The sequence below is a fragment of the Protomyctophum bolini genome, assembly GCF_963924005.1.
Source record: "Protomyctophum bolini genome assembly, chromosome: 11".
In the NCBI taxonomy this organism is placed as follows: domain Eukaryota; kingdom Metazoa; phylum Chordata; class Actinopteri; order Myctophiformes; family Myctophidae; genus Protomyctophum; species Protomyctophum bolini.
The window spans coordinates 26189700-26214713 of NC_137872.1; the positions used below are offsets into that span (position 1 = coordinate 26189700).

Sequence of the window (25014 nt, forward strand, 5' to 3'; positions counted from 1 at the left end):
ATGAAGGAATAGCACACACACACACTCACACACACGCACGGAGGAGGTGGAGGGGGAGGGGACTTCTCTCATACCAGGAATCCTAACACAAAAAAAATAGCTTACTGTCAATCTGCCAACAGAGAGAGCTTTTTCCTGGAAGAGGGGAGGAGCGTGCGTGCACTACTAGTACACAAATATGAGCGCCGCTCTGTAGCAACCACCACCACTAAAACACCGCACTGAGAGAGAGACTCACTCAGTCACAATATTTAAGAAAGAAGCCTGCAACCAAACCTCTGTGAACTGAAGTGCTCTCTTGCCAAGGATATATATTTTTTATTGCATTGTTGCGACAGAACCGTTTTCAACAACTACATTCTCCATATTTGGAACTCGCCGGCGACCCCCTATTTATAACACTTGGATATAATTTCAAGTTTTTACAAGATTCCAAGAAACAAGACGTTTAAGGTAAGATCCGTGCTGCTCATGTTTTCTGTGTCTTTCTTTGTTTTTTCTAGGTGAATTACACTTTTCTAAGTTTATATGCTCAGTTGTTTTTTCTTTGTTTAGTTTGGTAGAGCTAGTAGTAGCCTAGCGCGTGTATTATCGGTCGTATTGCGCAACCGGTCACGGATTACGAGACGTCTTCTTTTACTGGAACTGACCGAGGTGTCTGACTGTGAGGAGTCTCCTCACTCAGTCAGACACCTCGGTCGGTTCCAGTAAAAGAGGGGCAGATTAAATAAAAATAAAAAGTTTCCGTTAAATTAACTTTATTCAATTTAGTCATTTGTATTTTGTAAACTAATAGGCTATAATTAGTATAGCCTACATAATGGTATTTCATTCTACAAAGAACAGAAAGAAAGAGGCGACAGTCAGTGAACAATTACTTGAATGGAGAGGGAACAAGTGAGCCCGTTTCCCCAATGTAACCAGAGAGCTTTCATTTAGCTCTATGATGTACTACCACATTTGGAATAACCTGCAGCACAATCTTTCATTGAGAGAGCTGCCTCCATCATGGGTCGAACTGTATCGCATTACTTTATTCATCCTAACAGAGGATATCCACTATAAATACATCAGATCCGAACTATCATCACATCAGCAGTGTAATTTAAAATACCATAATGAATTGCCTTTTTAAATAGCCTTTTCTAGCTGTAAAAGCAAGAAATGCCCATATTTGTGCTATGTCCCCATTGAAACCGTGAAAGCAACTTCATTTCAGATTGTATTCTTTGGCTATTCAAAAATAGCAGATATAGGCCTATGAAAGCATCTGCTATTTTTGAAAAAAACTACTGATTTCAATAGGCATTTGTAGAATCGGTCTCAGGTCTTTAGTTCCATGCCCACTGTATAGAGTCCTAATTCCGCTTCTCTCTTCTCTTCTCTCTCAGGTGTTTCACTTCCAGACAACACACAGCTGACCTCCAGTTGCTCTCTCCCCCACCGGGAGCCCTGTGTGAACCTCTGGTTGACCCCACCTCCTCTTCTCTTCTCTTGTCTGTGTGGTGCTCAGCGCTCGCACCAGACGGGTCCAGAGTGCGGGCACAGCGCCATGGTAACTCACAGCAAGTTTAACTCACCCGCAATGAGCAGCAGCCCCTTTGATGCCAACATGCTGCTGCCTCACCGCTACAAGACCTTCAGCTCCAAGCTGCAGTACCAGATGGTCCTCGCCACGCTCCGCAAGCTGGAGGAGAGCGGCTTCTACTGGGGCCCCATCAGCGGCAAGGAGGCCAACGCCAGGCTGGCCGCAGAGCCCACCGGGACCTTCCTCATCCGGGACAGCTCGGACAACAGACACTTCTTCACCCTCAGCGTCAAGACAGCGTCAGGCACCAAGAACCTACGCATCCAGTGCGACACGGGCGCCTTCTTCCTGCAGACAGACCCCAAGAGCATTCAGTCCATTCCCCACTTTGACTGTGTGCTCAAGCTGGTCCACTACTACATGCCCGCGACCAAGGGGGGCTTGTCCATGGGGTACACACGCAGCGGGAATATTTATTACATCTACTCGGGAGGGGAGAAGGTCCCGCTGGAACTCATTAAGCCACTTTTCTCCAGTTTGTCGTCGCTGCAGCACATGTGCAGGAAGACGGTGAACGGACACTTGGACATATCCAGTAAAAGAGAGCAACTCCCACACCCGCTGAAAGAGTTTCTCCAGCAGTATGATGCTCCCATCTAAGAGCTCTGGAACCGCTCTGGACTTATAACCGTGTCATAAAAGGAACTCTAATCCAAGTTCCTAGTGAAGTGGAAGATGTACGCTGGCAATGTGTGCGGGGCTGACAGTGAAGTGTGGCACGCAGACACGGTCACGTCTCGTCCTCCGAGACCCCCCAGACTGCAGCATCTACAGTGATGTTGAATCCTGCGGGGCCATTTAAAAAAAGTAGTTCTCAGAGTAAAAAGCAGGCATCAGTCTTTCCAGCGGCTGATTCCAGGAAGAGCGTGGTGGCGTGGGCCTGTGAGGACTGGTTTGGGGCCGAAAAGTGTGCTGCTGCTATACATTTAGTATGAAAGAGAGCAAACATGGCAATCCTCCTACGACGTGGAGTGAGTCTCAGAGCCAGTCGTCTAGACTCTGATGACGCACGAGTTCCTCCTGCTGCTGCTAACCATGGTGCTGTGGGACGGACAGGCACACACATCGGCCTCAGAAACATTATTCATCCATTAAAAGCCTGGACTGGTTTTTATGACTGGACTGGCTTTCTGCTGGCGGCGGATATGCCAGGCGTGGACAAAACTGACCTCAGTCTTGAGAAAGTATTAGACATGTCGGAGCAACATGCCCTCTGGTACAAACAGATGCTTCTGACCAGGCGCTGGAAAACGCACAGACCCAGCAGGAATTCCAGATGCATGATGATGGGTGGACATTGGCCTGGCGATATATTAGTTTTAAGAGAATATACAAGGCTGAACTTCATGACCTTAATGTTACAGTGTGTAATAAGAAGAGCATCAAAACCAAATAGGGGCCTTTCAAGATGTGAAACCTTGTTTTGCTCGTCAGAGAGTTTATGCCAAAATTAGCCAGAGCGAGTCGACAGTTTGTCGGTCTAACAACCTTTTACTGAATGTCAAATAGAACAGGGGATGGTATGATTGCACACACATAGACCCTGACATATCTGATAACAGTCAGACATCTGTATACATTTTTGTGGAGAGGAAACATTACATTCCCAGATAAATATGGTAGTATTTGTGTGACACAGGCAGGATACTGAAGCCTGATTTATACACGCCGGTGTCGTGCACCACAATAGCTGATCTACAAGCTCACAACACATCGCAGTGACTTTGTAGATCATCTATTTTCGGTGTGCGATGCGCATCAGGCGTAATTGCTTGCTGTTGAATGTATGCACATAAGACAATCTTCCTCTGAATAAGGGGTGGGGGGGGGGGGGGGGTGAAGTTCATCTTATTTTATCCTCTTTCCTTAAATCAAGACGATGTTTACATTAGTGAAGATGAAATGGCAAATGTGTTTTTGTCTTGTCTTTTATAAAGATGAAACCTTTCCCAGCCAAACTGTCTGGCTGTAGATGCTTGAAGATGTTGCGACGTAGATGGAGCAAGCAGACTGATATGACTTTGCACATATTTATATTAATATAAACATTTCAGTAATTTATAATAAAGAGCACTATTTTTGTAAGAAAAAAAGTTCTTTGTTGTGTGACTGCTTTTTTGTTTGATTTCTTATTACCCCATTTTGAGCGGGAAACCCTTTTGGTGTTACATACATTATGTTATAATTTAGCTATTGAAAAATAAAAGATCTACAAGCTCATAGCGAGCCACCGAGTGGCGCGCTACGAGCTTGTAGGTCTGCTATTTTTTTTTAATCGTGAAAATATTTATTTCAGAAAACTGGAGGATTTATAAGATTCTTTTTTAATTTCGAGGTCAGGTCTAAATGGGTTAAGGTCCCCATTATTTGGCAACACAACTAATCCTAACAGTTAACATCATGAAACGAACAAGAAAGCTTCAAAGCCATTAACACAGACATAGGAAATGCAAAATTAAAAAGAACATTCTTGACCACATTCTGGGCAAGTCATAACAGGCAAACATTTAGCGAAAATCGATCTACAAGCTGATCTAAACATTTGGTTTAGAGGTAAAAAAAAAAGAGGGAGCCAAGTACAGGCCTCGTGGGACCCCACTCAATTAAGTATAGGATTTATAAGTGGTTAAAGCAGGATATGACTTTCAGCTGTATGATGTCAAGGGGCAAGTTGTTCCATATGGTTATTGCTCAGTCAGTACATGAAAGCGGATATAATATAGACTATAATTACTTATTAAAATTGGTTAATGAGACTGCCATGATATGCATGCTCTCATTCCATATGCCTTTGACTTACAAGCTTAAGTTACAAAGCAGTAGTGTGTACTTATTAGACTTGCTTGTAGTCTCTGCTCAACTGTGAACCCGGAGAGCAGAGAATACATAAATCAGTATGTCTTAGTATGACGTATAAATCAGCCTTAAATCAAGTATGGCAGAACCAGAGATTTTTGTTCACAGCGCAACGCAAGCTTGTATATATCTGCTATTGTTGAGAACAGCTGTTCTAAACCCTAAAGTTTGTGCTCTTAAGAGTTTTTTGAAAAACTTATGTTGCTATATACTGTATATTATAGCTAAAATCTAAGATGACAGTTTAAATGGGCTAAAATGTCCTTAACTGCTCCCCGGTGCTTGTTCAACAGTTCTGCACTACTGCTTAGGGTGGGTTAAATGCAGAGGACAAATTCCCTGGTACTGTACGTATGTGCAAATGCACTTGGTCAATAGCAACACCTCCTGCAGCTGCCTTGTGGTAAAAACCACAATGAAGAGCTTTACTTTCTGAGGAACTTCCACTGAAATACGGCAACTTGTTTCATATCACCGTTGTCAGAGAGAAACATATTGTATCTCCATATTTCATCTTTTTTTACTGTTTATTTTCAGAAATTAATTCCCTTTTTTTTCACCTATTACTGATGTCTATGTCCAAAATATTGAAAGTGGTCAAACCTATATATGGATTTTTATAAATATTTAACCAATGAATAAACATTTCTGCCCGTCAGCGACAACTTGAAAATGTAATGTACAGTAGGTGGTCATCCAGGAAAGAATAAGGAAAAAGTTCTAGCCGCACACTCGTAGCTGCCAATGCCAAAAGTTTTTATTGTGGACACAGAGATGAGGCCAACGTTTCGGACAGACAAACTGCCTTCTTCAGCGTGCGTACAGGAAAGAAACATTATTATCTAAGTTTTCTAATAAGTAAAATAAAATGGTAAAGTGGCCTTTGTCCAAGGGGCTTTACAATGTGCATTACATTCACCCATTCACACACAGTCACGCACAGTCTTGCTCAAGGACACTTCAACAATCAACACTAACTCTGAGGGCGCCCGGGATACCGTACGGTTTCGAAAGCAACTGTACCTCCTTGCCTTCCGTATCTCGATATCTGCACCTGCCATGTGTTTGCAGTGGTGCTATTCAAACACAATGGTTAAAACATCTAAATCAGTGGTTTAAAAAATAAATGATTGTGCCCTAGGTATTTTCTTGTAATAAATAAATCTAAATTAAACCTTTTAGCCTATATAATTCCCAAAAGAGGGATGCTCAGATGAAACGGTTCAAACATATCATTGAGTGTAGGGTGTCCTGTGTATTGGGAAACAAATAGTGAATTAAACAATAATTAATATCTTCTTGTATACTTGTACAGTATGTATTGCAATAATAATGTGTAGTTGTCCCAAGGCACACGTGGACTCGTCTCATGGCACACCAGTGTGGGAACCACTAATCACATGTTCAAAGTCCAACTATGAGACTGAATGACATTGCATTGTTGAGTCAATATTCATGTCCATTATGATTAGTCATCTCTTACATGAGAACTATAGCTGGTTCAAATGAAATACCAATGAATTTGTACAACCCTCCTGGGAAGTGAGAAGAGGAAATGTTTGCTTCCACCTCAAGCAAAGGTGACTCACTCTGTGGTTTTGACAAAGAACATCATTAATAGATGCTGTATATATCATATATATGGCTGAAATACTCGAGAAAGTTCGTTATGAGATTTTGCTGCCAATATAAAGGAGCTATTTTGATTTTTGGTTAATTCTCAGGAGAATGCCATTCACAGTAAAAAGGTCCATTTGGTTCCAAATGGAATAAATGTAGTTTCAAGCGGATGGGGTTTCCTACAAGCACTATGTTCTCATCATCACTGTCCATTCTTCTGTCTTATATTGTAAGCAATTTTGAGCATTTTCAAATGCTGTCAAATATAATCGCAGTGTTTCAGATCAGAGGATTCCCTTCTATGTTGTAAATGCGACCGCAGGTCAGTTGCAGGTCACCCGGCATCATTAGGGATTGAGATCCCTGATGTCATCAATATTAAGCCCATGGGCATGCCCTAGAGTTCTCACCAGGCCCCCCAGAAATGTTAGGGCCGGGCCCTGTACACTCAAGACACTGCCCCCGCTGCCACCCTTAGATCTTCATATAGGAAGCTGACCTGTTCTGACATTCCATAATGTTGATCTGACCACATCAAACCCTGTACACTCGACACGCTCCATATATGGCCAGTACAGAGTTCATTCCATATGTTGATCTGACGCACCCCATGCCAAAGCGCCACTCGCCCACCAGTCTGCTGTCTGTCACCTAGGCGAATGCGTGCACGCGACTGGTATTACTTATATAGTTTACTATTTGCATTATACTTAAAAGATCATTGTTTTTCCTTTTGTCAACCACAATGTTCTGGTCATGATCTCAACATCTTGCCCCATCTAGCCTAGTGCTGCAGGCTCTAGATTCCTTGGAGTCAGTCACCTCCTCCTTATAAGCAGGGCTGCCAACACTCCTGGATCCTGCAGCAGTCTCCTGCATTTCGACCACATCTCCTCCCAAAATTATATAATTATATATAATATTAAAATGTTTCTGGGGGAAGACATCTCTGTATGATTGCATGCACTGCCCAGGCCCCCTAAGAGGGGGGTCTGGGCAGTACATGCAATCATACAGAGATGTTCACTTAAATAATGAATGGTTATTAAAGATGGGTGTTACGTTGCTTCAGTCATCAAATCAATGTAGGCCTGTAGGCCTATGTTTTGTGTTTTAATGGCTGAAACTGTACACATAGTTTCCCAATGCTAGTAAAGCAAGCCTGATAAAAGTATCAAACTTCCAAAATTCACCAAAACAGTGAGGAAATTACTCCAACTCTGTAAAAAAGGTTCTGGGGGAGGAAACACAGACCCCCCGCTTGGGGAGTCCTCCCACCACTCCAAAAAATCTCCTGGGTTCTCACAGTCCACTGTTGCCAGCCCTGCGTATACCTGCTTATTTTGTCTCTTGGGAGAACAGTGAGAAACCTGGTGTTAGTGGACAAGAGACGTACTGTACATAGGCCTGTGTTCAAATCAATGATCTCTTGTGCACAAGCAGAGGGAACTGATGCTTATCTGCCAGTAAACTGCAACTGCACTGCAAATAACACATCATTTCTTTCAGCAATGTGAAACATTCTGCTCCGTTTTTAGAACAATACGAACATCCTGTTTTCCATGACGATCTGTCTGCATGTAAACTCTGGCACGTTGTCAATTTGTGTGTGTGTGTGTGTGTGTGTGTGTGTGTGTGTGTGTGTGTGTGTGTGTGTGTGTGTGTGTGTGTGTGTGTGTGTGTGTGTGTGTGCGTGCGTGTGCGTGTGCGTGTGCGTGCGCAGGGCCGGGTTTACCATCCGCCGCTATGTGCAGCTGCACAGGGGCATGTGGCAAGGGGGGGCATATTGAAAAAATGGATGGATGGATGGATGGATGCACCTGGAACCTCTTCAAGGACCACTGGTGGTCCCCGGACCACTGGTTGAGAACCACTGAACTATGGCACTATGCATGGCACATTAGGAGTCCACTAGGACAGTTGTTCCTATCTGGGCTACATAACTGTACTGATGATGATGATGATGATGAAACATTTCATTTTCACTGAAACTCTGAGAATGCACAAATGGAACCAAATGGAGCCGTATACACTCTCAGAGTTACATACGTGCAATGGCCATTTAGGTCTATAGCTCTTTGCGTTTGTTTAAATACAAATTTTGTATGTCCGTGACAAAAATGTCCACCACATGGCGATGGCTCCTGAGAAAGACCAGAGGGTATGAGTTGCGTTAACTGTGTGTGTGTGTGTGTGTGTGTGTGTGTGTGTGCATGGTGGTGTTCCAGGTGATGGTAATGCAGGAGGGCTCAACCACCTCTCTGTTCGATCAGCACCTCAAGCTGCCCACGCTGCCCAACAGCTCGCTGACCTCTGCCCTCTCCGACGCCAAGAAGAGAAAGAGCTTCCACGGGTCAAAGGTCAGTCTGTGTGTGTGGGCGGGCGGGCGTGCTTCGCTTGGGCGCAAGAGTCGCATTTCTGAAATGCATTTTACTGGTCAAAAAAAGAAAACCAATGTAATTCATTGCAATGGTTGCCAGTTGTATTCCAGTGAAGTTGTACTATTTGCCTTTACCTTATTGTGTTCCATGTGTTCGAGGTTGGTCGTGTCCGCGCTAAAATGATCTGCACAGGGGCACTCATGGGGGTTAATATGGCCCTGTGCGTGCGGTGCATGAGTGAATGCTGTTGGTTTTTATTTACTCCTGGAAACCCTACAAGCCCTTTTGTTTAGACGTTTCTCATAACAGGGATTAATATAGAAATGTTTGTCATGCAATCAACACCCGAAATAAGGCCTTTATGGCCAACACAACTCTACTTTATCAATCTGTGTAAAGTTACCATCCGTCACCGTATTGATGTACACCGGGGTCACTCTCTCCCATGACCCTGAGATGACTTACTGTAAGTCTGGCCCCTAAACAGCAGAACATAAAGTCCCTTAACTGCCCTTTTGTATGCATTGTGTGCTCTTAATTTCAAGAACGGCCAGTTTGTCTTTACATTAGTCCACAGACCCCCCCCCTTAACTCTGACAGTGTACAAATGCGTTTGCTGTCAGAGTAGTCTTTCGTGGCTAGACTGTTGACTCTCGCAATTCTCAAATGCTTCCGACATACAGTCTGGAGAACGGAAGCTCTGATCATATACAGTCTGTAGAACGGAAGCTCTGATCATATACAGTCTGGAGAACGGAAGCTCTGATCATATACAGTCTGGAGAACGGAAGCTCTGATCATATACAGTCTGGAGAACGGAAGCTCTGATCATGAGTAAGCGATAAAGTGGAAGTGAAGCCTCCTCCCCACTTCCGTTTCGTCTTTACAGTCGCGCTAAATCGAAATCATCTAAGCATATATAGCGCTGCTTAGCAGAAATGGATATTAAAAATGTAAATGTAAAGATATTTTAAAATATATTTTCGTGAACGGAAATGCCAGCTTCCTTGCTTGGATTTCGGGAGGTGTAGTTCCAGACTCTATATAGCATCCAGAGATTGTGGAATAGTTGTCTGGCTACGCGAGACTGTCAGAGTTAAAAGACTCTGTCAGGGTTCATGCAAACCTTTCTCAGAGTTACAAACCACCAAGTGTCCATTTGGTTCCTGTAACTATCAATCATTTTGCACATGGCGACCCACTGGAACCCCCTCAAGAACCACTGCATTATTGAGCACCCGGCCAGGAATCCATCCACGCACATCGGCTGCAATCTGTTGAAATGATGGATGAACGGAAACCAATAATTTCATTTCCACACTGTGTATGAACACACTACTCATACCTTCCTGCCTCTACAGTACTGTACTCTTTCCTGCTCTCTCTCTCTCTGTGTGTGTGTGTGTGTGTGTGTGTGTGTGTGTGTGTGTGTGTGTGTGTGTGTGTGTGTGTGTGTGTGTGTGTGTGTGTGTGTGTGTGTGTGTGTGTGTGTGTGTGTGTGTGTGCGTGTGCGTGCGTTGCAGGAATTCCTCTCTCTTTAATGCACTGGTGTGACAGCAGCGTTCAGTCCAGAAATACATGAATATTCCTTGTATGTAATGTATTGTTAAAAGGGGGTTCATGGTTGGGGATTTGGAGTGGGGGAAAGAGCAGGGAAATGGATGGCCCACAAAGAATAGCCATGTGAGGGCATTGTTGGGAGTGCAACAGTTATCAATTGAGCTATTCTAAAAGAAAAAAAATCAACGATTGATACAGTTATAAAATAATAAATTAATAATCAATTTTGGCCATGTCATTGTAGGCCAAACGTCAAACAATAATTGTCTTGTGATGCGAGTTGGAGTTCCAAGTTCCGAGTTCCAATCTAAAATACGACATGCTGTGTTGATCTGATAATGGGCAGATATTATCATACATACACATGACATGACATTCACTCTTACCATTAGCAGGAAGCAGGTGAGCCGTACAATACAGTACTGTCAAAAGTGACAGAGGGGAATTCATCAGGAACATGCAGGCGGTATGAGAGAGGGAAAGTACAGTACAAGGAAACACTGAGCAAATAGTCGCTCAGCAGATGATGTGATGAAGACAGTGTTGAGAGACATAGACGTCCAGGGTGGATACTATCTTTTATCTCTGGAGGGTGTACGCACTGCATTGTCTTTCACTGTTATTCATGTGGAATTGCTGTCGCTCATTGCTAATGGCTCCACTCCTGGCCCATAGTTTGTGAACCTCTTCTTCATATGCAGTATCTTCTGCTGACTTTATGGTGTCTCTCCCCAGAGTGCAGTGCACAAGTCTGAAGAGACCTTCTTACCACTTGGACAACAACCCACATAGTAAATAATGAGGCCTGCATGCTCTCACATTGGAGAGAATGTCGTACTCGTAACCACAGTGGTTATTCTAGTTCGGTTTGAAACATTATTGTAGCATTAGTCTACATCTACAACATAGGATGGAGACATGTGAACACTATATAGCCTACCTAGCAACTAATACTGCTTTTGAGAATTAGATGCAAAGGTCACAGCAAATAAAACTCAGACATATTAAAGACTTTTAAGCCCATTAAAACCTGAGACCAATTCTACAAATGTCAGTTTTCTGAAAATGTTGTCATGTCAGTGGTTCTCAAACCTTTTCATGTCAAATACCCTCAAAATGATATTGTTTTGCTGTGGGCGCTTTTGGCGGACCCCCATAGGTTCCAGGGACCCCCAGAAGCAAAGAAAATAAATAAAAAATGTGTCATTAGTCATTAGTTCATGACTTTTTATCTCTTGACCCGAGCTTTACATGGAACCATTATGATTCTCTAGCTCGAGAGACATGATTGTGTAGCACCGCAGGGTTACGTGATTCCAGAGAACTAGTGGAGAAGAGCTCTGAATTGGGCCCAATAGTCCAGGTTAAATGATGGAGAGCTGATAAAATTTGGTTTCATTTTACGTTTCATTTTACATTATATGTATTGTTAAACATCTACATTACTTAATTTACGTCTACACAATTAGATAATGTTATTTTGTTATTTTGATCGTTTGCCTGTTATGGTACCAACATCAATACAGCATGGATAGTGGCCAAAATATTCTTTAGTTTTGCGTCTGAGAGGCTAAATCTCATTAAAGGTGGTCCATGGCTCATTCCGAATAAATAATGGGCCTTGTTATGAAAAAGGTTGAAAACATTACCAAGACCGTAGTGCTGTTCAGAGCTCTTCTCCACTAGTTCTGTGGAAGCATATAACCCTGCAGTGCTACGCAATCATTTCTCTGGAGCTTCATAATGGTTCCAGAGAACTAGTGGTTTTACAAGCGTGTCTTAACAGCACTATGATCTTTGTAATGCCCCGTTCCGCCTCAGCCACAAAGTTCTCAGGAACTTTGTGGCTTTATTCAAACATGCCAGGGTTAGGTGAGTTGACAGAGCAGAGATAGAGATCGATTACTCATCATCGCACAGAGGACTTGTTTAAGTTGAAATGGGCGAAATGGGCGCATTTGTGTTTCACCACACTCTGTTTGGCTAGTCATAACTGGACCAGGTAACAATTAAACAGGAGTCATAGGAGAAGAGAAAATGAATGTTCTGTTCATCATGGCATGTCACTGCAGATCGCACAATTAACCTCAGGTATAGTAAAAGAAATCACACCCGTGTGAAGTGAGGGGTGCTAATATATTAAAGTCTAACTCATGTTGATTAGGTGAACGGTAAAACAAACGATGTCAAAACAAACATTACATTCTCTTGTTAATGGCATTTACTCGGTGGCGCGCTACGAGCTTGTAGATCTGCTATTTTTTTAAATTCGTGAAAATATTTATTTCAGAAAACTGGAGGATTTAGAAGAATTGTTTTAAATTTTGAGGTCAGGCCAAAATGGGTTAAGGCTGAACTTCAACTTCCGCTGGTGATTAGGAAAACCAATGAATTTAATTGAACATGAATCCCAATCGCAAAGTTACCAAAGGTTATCAGACATACTGTAAGCATCGCATCAACTGTTATTTTATACTTATACTAAAAAATAGTAGATATTTTTTAGCTTATAGCTTGTAGATCTGCTATTTTTTTTAAATCTTGAAAAAGTGTTCTTTATATTATATTATAATATTTTGAGTCCGTGGCCAAATACTTTATATATAATCTTGGGAGTCCTTGACATGAAAACGAACCACTGATACAGTAACAGAAAACTCTTACGATTCAGAAGACATTTCTAGAATCGTCCGCACGTCTTAATGTGTAAATCACAGCAGAACCACCTCTTTTGCAAGTCACATACTGTAAGGTTCCACATACTGTAAGGGCTTGTCGATAGCACATCCTCGCTGTGGCCTCAACCGACCACCCCCCCCCCTCCCCCTGCTCTCCCTCGGGCCTCGTCCCAGCACACCTACATAAGCTCACAAGGGCCATCCCAGCACTTACACGCATAGCGGGGAGACAAGCTAAAGCCCTAATTCCTGGTTGGCCTTCCAGTTTCTGCTCGCTCTGTTTACAATTCCATAACCGCTGGTTGCCATGGAGCAGAATAGTCAATGAGCTCCAGATGCCAGATGTCATTGGAGCCAACCAATGGGGAGGCATGTGTGACTCATCATGGCCCGCAATGTCCCGCCTTCCCCCAGTCTGTTCTACTGGCATGCTCCTCCCGTTAGGCTCAATGTCCCGCCTTCCCCCAGTCTGTTCTACTGGCATGCTCCTCCCGTTAGGCTCTGCAGGCCCACACATTTACTGTACGCGCTCCACTCCCTCTTCTCAGCTCCCCTTATCTGACCCTCTTACTGTAAGTCTGTGTGTGGATCATTCACAGCGTGCCTTTCGAACATCATCATCTCCTTAAAGTGAGATGAAATGTGCAACTCTTGGAATTGTGTTTGTTCTCCATAACAATTCCAAGGAGGGAGGGAGGAGATTACGAGAGAGAAAAACAGATCAAGCTGAACTGAACTCGACAGTACCTGGAATTTGTTCTGTTGCCACTGCGTTTGCTAATATTTTGGCAGGGATATCGCATGTGTCCTCGGGACAACCTTGGCTCACATTCTTATGACGTCTTTCATGTATTGTTTTGGGGTGCACAGTACTACACAGGGCATTATTCTCATGTGAGAAAATGTTAAGTATATACTAATGCTGTGCATTCATCAAACTTAAATTGTAGGTTCCTGTGGGTCTATGCATATAATGGCCTGTGTGGCATGCCAGTGTGGTATGTTGTGATTGTGGTTAAACTTTTGTTGAACCCATTACAAGCAGGGAAACATATGTAATTTTAGATTTTAGCTATATTTTACTATTTGACTATTCACAAATAGCAGATATGCAAGCTCATAGCGTGTCACTTCGTGCTGCACTACGAGATTGGAGATCTGCTATTCTTTTTTAATCTTATGCAAAAGGGGGCACGGTGGCACAGTCTGTATAGTGCTGTCGCCTCACAGGCTAGAAGAATTTTATACATGTGTATTATACATTAGACACTGGGTGAAAAAAATGGGTTACAAAATTGTGGGATAAAAGAAAAAAGAAAAAGAAAATGTATGCAAATCTTTGAATATATATACAGTATATATATATATACTTTCAAAGCAAATATTTTTAACTCAAATCTGAGAACAAAATATTTTGAGATGGGGTGGGGGATCGGCGGGCAAATATCCTACATATAACTTTGGTGTGCTTGGCATGAAGTAAACTTTGAGCACCACTAGAAACCTTTTTTTTTTAATTCTCAGAAAAGATGATCCTTCAAGTGCTCTTTTAAGGCCTATAACTTCGCATAATGCAGCCAAATTTTAATTACAAGCACATTAGCACACACTCTCTCTCTCTCTCTCCCTCTCTCTCTCTCTCTCTCTCTCTCTCTCTCTCTTTTTTTGGTGCTTCCAATGAACTTAGTGGTTGTTGTGCAGAATCTGACGTTGTTGGCTAAGACGGGGCTCAATGCAGAGATATATTTGCTTGTATATTTGCTATTTTTGAGAACCACTGTTCTAAACAACTGTTCTAAACCACTGTTCTAAATCCTAAGAGTTTTCTGGAATGGGTTAAAGATGGGCTTTCAGACTCCGGTGGAAGACCGGGCCTGCTAGTGTCTATTTCTGCACCATTCTTGCTCTAATGTGAATCTCCATTTGCCTCCACAAGAATTGAGATCACGATTCTCACATTTCTCACGATTCAAAAATATTCCACAAAAATATTTGTCTTTAGTCTGTAGTTGCTGAACATTATTACTGTACATTCAATATGTGGCACCTGGAGCTAACTACTGTGGCTTTAAACGGAATACATCAAAGTGACTCTTGTAGCAAAAACATGAGTAACTAAAATTAATTGGACAGCCAACTAGTGCTGCATGATTCTTGCTCAAAGTTAGAAATGAGATTGCATAGGTGTCAATTAATTGTGCAGAACTACTGCTGTCCACATACCATTTATGAAAATGACTGGGTGCAGTTTATGCTACAGCTGCTTATACCTAGCATGCTGGCTTTTTGCCATTTTAAGTCAAGAGGGAAAGCCTTGTCTAGTTGGGAGTTGCCTATATACTCGTCACATTTCTTTCGAAGAGGTGATGTAATTTGTGATGGTGATGTTAATGAAGATGTCAAGAACAAAACACTGTGAGACATGTTTGAGTGACATATTGTCTCTGACAATTGCATAACCCAGAGAGAGAGAGAGAGAGTGTGTGTGTGTGTGTGCGTGTGTGTGTGTGTTTGTGTTTGTGCATGTGCATGTGCGTGCGTGTGCATGTGCGCGCACGTGTGTGTGTGACGTGTATGTGTGTGTGTGTGAGTGGGTGCGGGCCGCATAATGTCAAACAGACTTTTCCTGGAACTGGGTGCGTCTCTGTTGTGTCAGGTACTCATCTGAATGACACAGTGACGTAACTAAAACTATAATAAGCATAGTAGCGTTACGCCAACGCTCTTCATTCATTATTCCATTTCTGATTGTGGTCGCCGTGGAAACGCAACAGGTTCTGAAAGCACAGCTCTCTGTGTGTGTGTGTGTATGTGTGTGTGTGTGTGTGTGTGTGTGTGTGTGTGTGTGTGTGTGTGTGTGTGTGTGCGTGTGCGTGTGTGCGTGTGTTAAATAAGGGTTATAAAGCTGTAAATGCCCGTAAACATTCAGTTTATTATTCTTCCTAATATGATCTTTTCCCTCAACAATACGTTTTCATTTCCTGCCGTGTGGAGGCCAGCTGAATACCAATAGACATTATTTATTTATTTACTGTATATTTCCAAATAGTAGCTTGGGTGCTTTAATACGGAAAATCTATTTGGACCCTGGGCGTTTACCAGAATTTCAGATGAATCCTCATTTGAAGCTGTATCAATTTCTACTGAATTGACACAAGCATCAGTGTTGCCAACTCTTGTGAGAGAAATAAGCCAACCCACCTCCAAAAACAAGGTCAAAACAAGCCAACTCTTGGCGAGAGAAATAAACCAAATCTTCCCTTGAAAAACAAGCCAAAACAAGCCCAATATTATTGCCATATAATACTAATAACTAAATATTTTATGCATTTATCATTATCAATTCTATGTATGTCTATAATTATGAATGTTTTGGTCATTTATTATACTATTACACACATAGTAGAGACACCAGACCGATTCTGTCGCTGCAATGTGATTCACACTCCCCCAAACCTATGGGTGTTTATAGTATATACATCAAAGGAATGTTGGCTTGTTTGATATTCAAAACAAGCCACCGAAAATAAACGATTTTTCTAAAATATCAGATCTACAAGCTCATATCATGGCATGAAAGTGATGAGCTTGTATATATATATATATATATATATGGTTTGATGAGTATACTATTTCATGTGTTTATCAAGAAAACACAAGTTGATGTCTCCTCCTACAACACTACCCAACAAACATCCCAAAATAGCACCCCAGCTGTCTCCCTGGTGCGCATCATAATAACACATACTGTAGTAACAGCTGCCAAAGTGCACATGCCTGCGCAACGGCAGTGCCACTGGTTCTGCGGCTTTGTTGCAGCTTCCAAAGCATTTGCACATTAAGTATATTTTTGTAAACAACACAAGTGTTGAATTGCAGGGACCACAGGTGTAGTGATATGATAGTAACTTAAGTATTGCGTAATGAAATGAATGTGAAATTTTGTATTAGACATACGCTGGAGTTATTTAAACCCTGTACAAGTGGTATAATGCAATGTATATGTACTTAGTTTTACCAGTTGCTTGAGACTATGACGAATGCTGCGACAGGCTAAAAAGGTGCAATGTCTCACAAAAATGACGGATGATAGTCAGCCAAATTTCCATGACAGACCAACCAGTGTCTTTGTGGCTGAAAACACTATGGTATTCTCTTATTGTTCTGAAAAATAATAAAACGGAGGTGAGGTTAGTGTTGCCAAGATAACTGGTGCTGCAGGGGTTTTAGAAGTACTGTAGCAATAAATGTACCTGTTTCAGGCCTAATTAGGCTGCCTCCTGTTTCAGGCCTATTAATTAGGCTTATACCTTCTGCATGGGACTCGGTCATTGATTCTAGAACAGTTATCTCTGATCTTAATCCATTAAAACGCAAGCAAAGCATCTGTGTCATTTTAGATTTGAACCACTTTAACTATTTTATACTTTGGCTTTTAAAATATAACAGATATTACAAGCTCACCTTTTTCACATGGTTATTTTTGAAAAATTATCGAAAATGTGTGAAAATCTTAAAATAAATTTTATATATTAAAGCGAACCTTTTAATGTTTGTTCTGGGGGTCCCTGGAACAGCCAAATATATATCATTTCGGGAATCCTTGATATGAATATGTTTGAGAACCACTGATATATAGCAACATACGTTTTTCAGAAATCTGTTAGGATTTAGAAGACATTTGTAGAATATAAATCGGCTCATGAGGGGGAACTTTATGGCAGAATGTATGAATAGTTCATTGTAAGAGTCTGGTGTCAGTGGAGTGTCCCCACCGAATCATGGTGGTTGGCACAGCAGGCTGGCTGTTTTTCCATTCCCAGCGCCGTGCGATGGAGCATAAGCATAAGGTGACTGAAACCCCGGCCCTCTTTCATTTCAACACCACCACAGGCAGGGAAGGAACATGGTTATGGAGCCTTACTGGAAGCCCTCCCATCATTTGATTGACAGCTGGGTTATTCAATACAACGTGCCCCTTATTACAGTAAATGTACCATGACAATGATTCGTGCACGGGTTTGTGCACATTACAAGAGTGTGCAGAGTGCACGAATGTGTGCATTTGTGTCTGTCTGTCTGTGTGTGTGTCTGTGTGAGCGTGCTCATCATGCACATTGTTTGCACTCGTGCACACGCGCGCGTGCATGTGTGTGTGTCTGTGTGAGTGTGCTCATCATGCACATTATTTGCACTTATTTGCGCGCATGTGTGTGTGTGGTGCGTGTGTGTGTGTGTGTGTGTGTGTGTGTGTGTGTGAGTGAGTTTGTAGCACGTGCACGTGCAAGGGCAGGATTTACGATTAGAGTGCAGTATACGCAGGAAACCAGGGCTCATTCAATTGCGGCAGACAGGTCACGATAGCCTTTCCTGTAACAGAGGTCGTCATTTCTGGTCAGGTGACCAGAAATGCCCTTGGCACGCTGCCGATGGAGGGTTTGCTGTAAAGTCAAGGGTCGTTCCGGGATGAGAAGGAGGAATGCTGCCAGGCTTTATCAGAAGAGCAGTAAAACCCCAGAGGGTCTGCTCATATATGAGTCCTCTGCATTCCCAGGAGTTGTGACTCAATACAATAGAATGGAATAGAATAGACTTTATTTGCCATTTGCACGAATAGACTTTATTTGCTGAATGCATTGGGAGTCTTGGAGCTCAGTTCAGTATACACGGTATATGCATAATTATTTTCTAGTGTTCAGTTCAGGGTCATAACCTTACCCCGTGTGTGTGTGTGTGTGTGTGTGTGTGTGTGTGTGTGTGTGTGTGTGTGTGTGTGTGTGTGTGTGTGTGTGTGTGTGTGTGTGTGTGTGTGTGTGTGTGTGTGTGTGTGTGTGTGTGTGTGTGTGTGTGTGTGTGTCGCTATTGTTTTTGTCCGGTTTATCTGTCTTTGTGGGGAAATGGTCACATGCGTCATTACACCTTCAGGAAACCAACCGTCGTCTTGTCCTTGTCTCTTCCTGTCAATCTACAGTCTGACCTAGCTGAAACAAAGCAAAAAAAAGTTTAACTGACAACAAAATGTTCTATTTCAAGGTTCAAGTTCAAGGTTCAAGTTTATTTAGTGTCCCGAAGGGCAAATTGGGTTGCAGCATAGACAGTACATTAAAACACTGAGACAGTACAAATAAACAAACAGTTCACATAGCAGATACTGATACAAGTACAAAGGTGCACATAACCATTAACACAATTTTTACATACGACGTATGAGACCGTCATAAGGATTAGAAACGATTGTAGCCTTGAACGTGTCTGTACGTCATAGCGCATCCTCAATGATACGAGGCGAGATAAGAATATTCAGAATTTTTCCTATTTTCTTTTTGGCATTTCGCTTTTCACTTGCCGTACGCTAACGCTCTGTGCAATTATTAGCTTGTCATTGACTCGCATGTTAGCGCGGCGGAAAGAATGACTCGTATCTCCTAATCCAGGGCGCTCTCCGTGGTGATGAATGGATCGATATGCTGGCGCTTCATTTCTGCTCCTCATCCGTCTCTCCCGCAAAATATGAACGCTTTTTGGATCATATATCGTATAAATTAAAACGATCGGGATGTTAGGTAAATTTTTTTAGGAAAGTGTTTCCGGTTCATGGCTTTCAGAGTAAAAGCGATCAGACAACTCCGACACCCCAGAGCTCCTATTTTGATGCACTTCCGGCACTAAAAGTGTTTAAAGTGCAGGCGATAGTCATAAAAAGTGCGTGTGCATAGGCATTAGGCACGAGACAAATAAAGTAAGTAAAAAGTATGTAAGTAAGTAAGTACCGTAAAAGTGCTTATCATAAGGTTATCTCCTAGATCTACCCACAGCAGCATTTAGTGTGCAAAGACAGGGACAAAGGAATGTTTGAGTCTGTTTTTTGGGGCACAAGGGGCTCACAAGCGAATGCCGGATGGAAGAAGGATGTACTCTCCGTGTAGTGGGTGAGCAGCATCAGATCGGATACACAGGGCTTTGTTAAGCACCTGTTTCTTAAAGATCTGGTCTAGGCTGTTCATTTGTGATTATCTTAGAGGCAACTTTTACAATTTTCCCTAGGGAGTTCTTGTCTCTGATGCAGAGATTACCATACCAACAGATAATCAAGAAAGAAATGACGGACTCGATGTAGGCACTGTAGAACAGTTTCATCAGAGTCTTGTCGACATTGAACTTAGCCAATTTCCTTAGACAGTAGGCGTTGTTGACCTTTTTTATACATTACAGTATAAATCAGTATTTAGGTAAAATTTCAGCTTGTCATCAATAATTGTGCCTAGATATTTGTAACTGGGTACAATATCTACAGTCTGTCCATTGACAACACTCTTCTGGGGGGATTGTGGGGAACGTCTAAAATCTATGCATAGCTCTTTTGTTTTAGAGACATTAAGCTGCAAGAAGGCATTGTCACACCAGGATAGAAAGTCGTCTACCACTGACAGTGACAGTCAGTTCTCATCATTATCAAGCAGGCTGACGATGACCGAGTCGTCAGCGTACTTAATGATGAATCTGTTTTGGAAATGGCTAACACAATCGTTGGTATAAAGAATGTAAAGAAAGGCAGATAAAACACAGCCCTGGGGCGAGCCAGTAGAAGATGTCAGGAAGCTAGACAGTATCTCGTTAACCCTTACATGTTGAGATCTGTTAGTTAAGAAGTCAAGAATCCAGCCCACCAGACAAGGATCTATACCAAAGGAGTTAACCAGTTTATCAACCAAGACATGGGGCTGTATGGTATTAAATGCTGAGGAAAAATCAATAAAGAGCAGCCTGGCATGTAGGTTTTACTACCTTCAAGGTGTTTGTGCAAGAGGTTAAGTAAGGTGGCAAGTGCATCTTGAACACCCCTCCCAGCCCTATACGCAGACTGGAGGGGGTCCAGTAGGCACTCAGTTTTTGCCACGAGCTCGGACTTGATTAGTTTTTCAAATTGTGTCATGATCAAGGAAGTTAGAGCAACAGTACATGCAGGTCTGAAGTCATTGAGCGTTTGGGGCTTATTGCTCTTGGCCACCGAAACTATAGTGGACTGTTTCCAGAGGGATGGCACCTTCTGCTGGAAAAGAGATAGATTAAATATAATAAAAGATAGGGCCTAGTTGTTCAGCACATGCCTTTATCAGGTGACCCCCAATATTGTCTATTTGACTATTTCTGAGCTAAATCCTATACATTGAAGATAGTATGGTAGATAGATGGTAGTCCAAAGTTTATGGGGTCCATGTTTCCAGTCAATATTATAACATTCATTGCATTGCATCAATATAGAGACATGTTTACCATGATCAACAAATAGAAAGTCACATTCTGTACTCTGCTATGTGTAATGTTTCATTTGGCAACACAGCCATTGAGCTCTGGGTTTTAGAGTGGATCAATTCTCATAAATGTCAGAGCTCACCTGGTGTTTGTCCTGTTTGAAGGGGCCGGGGTTTATTGTGCCTGGCATCACTTGAATTTACTCAATATTTTGGTCTGGATCAATTTGCTCCCATTTCACAATTACACGGCAGTGACAGAGCCATGACTTTCTTGCCAAGCAGTGCTGTGAGAGGGGCTTGATGTGACAGGGCCTGACATCCGTATACAATTCTACTTAATAACAGGCATTTTTCTCTTCCTCTCTCTTTCTGGGAAGTAGGCTAATAATTACATAATGATCACACACTAAAGGTGGTTGCACACTGGACGCGTTTTTCGGAAAAAGTTATTCGGAAAACGCTGCAAAAAATCCGAACAACGCGCTCTGTTTGCAGGTCCTGTCCTGTTGAGAACACTAGTTTTCGCTGGCTTCCGGGCACGACTGCGCTGATGACTTTGTCTAGAGTTTAAATGGACAGGTATCAGTCAAAAGGTAGACATCGAAGAGGACGGACGGGTGGGGGTGGATCAACATATGGAATGTCAGAACTCTGAAGGGGTCTGCTCCATGGATATATAAGGGTTGGAAAGATGAGGTCAGATCAACATCAGATCAGATGTAGAGTTGCTGGCCGGCTCCATGCAGATCTAGGTGATGATCCAGTATTCTCCATGGCTATCCATGGTTTGATGAGGTCAGAGACGGACATATATATGGAGCGTGCCACGAGGCATGACGGACTGTCTGACCGAGGCGTGATTGACTGACATGAAATGCAGGTTTTCATAGTAAACTGTTTCACTGTAACTGCTAAAGCTTACATTTTAAAACACTGCCCAAAAAATGCTGAGAAACACTGTCCTAATTGAACGAACTAATTTAAAGCTCCAATCCATAACTTCAATGTCCTAATGTAGGAGTTGATGCACTCAAATTAGTTTGACTCAGTTCCACAGATACTGTAAATATTTTGAGAATAGCAAATCTACATGATCACAGCCTCGCGAATGTGAGTCGTTGCGCTCAACAATTACACACCTACAATGACACACCTAGATACCTTAGGGTGGAGATGGCAATCAAAGGGCCTTTGATACTGCCTGGTGTGTCATCTTGTTCTCAACTGAAACTCACCAGTCACCACCCGTAGTTAGGGATACTGTTAGGACCACATGGTTGGTCAACAAAAATGTACAGTGTCAGCACACACAACCAACCAGATCAAATAACAAAGATGTACATTTTAAATCATATACTTTACAGTTGAAAATGAATGAACATCTTAAATAACGAAAACCACTTCAAGTCAATATTCACTATTCAGCAGTGGATCCAATAATGTTCTCCCTTCTGGAAAGTAATTAAGATCCAGATGACCTCCTCTAGTGTTAAGTGATACCTTCTCAATACCAAGAAATAGGATGCTTAAATTCCTCAAAATGTGCTTAAATGCCTCAAAATGTTCTGCCACATATTTGTGATTGCCATTTGTATATGTATAAAAAATTAATAAATACAGCTCACAGCATGGTGCATGACCATGCTGTGGCGATGCTATGTTAACTAATTTAGCTGGGGACCCCCTGGAACCGCCCCAAGGACCCCTGGGGGTCCCCGGGCCCCACTTTGAGAACCACTGCTCTACCGAACAGGTTGTTCTTCCAGGTTGTTTCTGCCCGTATTATTATTCCCTGTAAGAGGTGTGGCTGCTTTCTTGGAATTGTTTTTAAATCGGCAGGCCCTTGCCTGGCAGTGTTGTTAGTACATTTACTCAAGTACAATTTTGAGGTACTTTTTCCCCCCAGCTTCTACTCTCAGATATTTTTACTCCACTACAATTATTTATAAACTTTAGTTAGCTAGTTACTTACAAAACAACCACTTCAGTCCTATATACTGTACAGTATACACTATACTGTACACTACAGTATACACAGCTAATGAAAAATAGCAGATCTACAAGCTCACAACTTTAGCATTTGCAAAATATTTTTAGACATTTGAAAACTTCTTAAAATGGGACATTCTGCAATCTGCATATTGAGTGTATACTTTTGGTCCATAAGTAATGGACCAAAGCAATTTCTTTCTTACTTTTGCTTAACTGCATTTTGAATGCTAGACTTTCACTTGTAACAGAGTATCTCTACATTGCATTATTGATATTTTTACTTACTTACTTTACCAAAAAAAAGTGGCACTTTTTACACCCCTGCTAGGCTTGCTTGCATATGAAAAAACTACCGTTGAATACAATGCAATATTTATGCTATATGTCGTACGACAAAGTATATTATAGATAATAATTCAGGCTAAACAGTCACTGACTCTAAAAACCCACAAGCACTACACACAGTCAGGAATATACAGTAGTAGGAAATAATAATACACTGCACGTTTTAACACGATTACAAAACTTCACACATCATCATTAAAGATAATGACATAATAAAACAGCATAAAACGACACGTTTTTTGTCTCCAGTCAGCCCTTTGGATGGAATGGCCAGGGCCCTGCCCGAGGATCTGAGGCTGCACTCTGGCTCATATGGGGTTAAAAGGGTTGCAATGAGACCAAGGTGCCTTAAAGGTAATCAATACTTTCTTGACGTTATTACAGATAATATGCAAACGAGGGCCAACAATTCCAAGAAACCAGCCACACCCCTTACAGGGAATAATACAGGCAGACCTATACCTGGAAGACAAACACCCAATGTTTGCATACTTAAAGCTGTTGGACAACCAGTAGAGCAGTGGTTCTCAAAGTGAGCTATTTTTGACATGCCCCAAAATCATGACGCAGGGGTTTAAAGTGGCTAATTGAATGTACTTGACTCTCACAAAATATAATAAAGCTGTACATTCTCCCAGAATATACCTGCTGAAATATAATTGTAACATAATCTTACAGCTCCTCTCATTACTGATACAAAAAAGTGTAATATAAAGAAAACCGGCATCATGCATACATTTCCTATATACACACAAGTAGCCTACATATAACCAAACCACATACATACTGCGTATACACTAAATGTGTATATAAAGCAGCACAGTAAAGCAGTAAACAGTAAACTCTGTTAATACAGCGAGCTGGATACAATAAGTATATAAAATAATAAACTGCATTTCCCAGAATGCAATTCTCAAAGTGCCTTGCGCAGATCGCACGCAGCACGCACGCACGCACTATGCCGGCCGGCACGATACTACAAACATTTCCGTGGCAACAGAGTCCGTAAGTTAATACATATGGACGTGCAAACATCATCACACAATAACACAGGACTTCTCCACCACCACGCTACAGTCCGCTAAGCGTTCCGACAGAGCAACCTGTCAAAAACAGCCAACGCTGGCCACAGCTAAACACTATAGCATTGCTACATAAACATGTACATAAACATTCGTGCGCTGCTTGCTTAATACTTGCGGTGTACCAACGCGGACACAACGACAATACTACTGCTAGCCCATAGCAAACCATTATAAACATTATACATTCACACACTACAGTTCAAGATCTAACTCACCAACGGGCTGTGTGCTCCTGTTGACATACGTTGAATACGTTGAATGTAATGAGTGACGCTATGAGCAACCATTCATATAGTCGCGGTCGCACAGTCGCGCATGCGTAAACATAATCATGACCATTATACTGACACACGTATCGCATAATGTAAAGCAAGAATTAGAGTTATTAAATTATTAAATAGGACAATTATGAAGTAAACATATTTTTAACACTCCACAGTTCCCATTATTTATAAATGAGCTTTTTTATGTCCATAAACTACTTAAACTCAAAAGAACCGAACACCTCCCACTTGGCCGACTGATCCAGATCCAAGGAGGCCACTAAAACAGTGTCACATGAGTCTCTTGAAAAAATGAAGAAAAATGTCTTTCAAAAAAGATTATCCTTAGCTGAAAGGCTCACTAAGGAGGTAGGCACCACCACCTTGCCTC

General features: G+C 42.0%; 1 protein-coding gene across 1 annotated transcript; it reads left to right on the forward strand.

Moving 5' to 3' along the window:
* Window positions 1–209: 209 nt before the first annotated feature.
* LOC308323558 (suppressor of cytokine signaling 3-like) lies at window positions 210–3656 on the forward strand. The gene is made up of 2 exons (XM_080775290.1): window positions 210–453; window positions 1392–3656. The coding sequence occupies exon 2, from the start codon at window positions 1553–1555 to the stop codon at window positions 2186–2188; it is 636 nt and encodes a 211-aa protein (XP_080631416.1). The 5' UTR covers window positions 210–453; window positions 1392–1552; the 3' UTR covers window positions 2189–3656.
* The last annotated feature ends 21358 nt before the right edge of the window (window positions 3657–25014 follow it).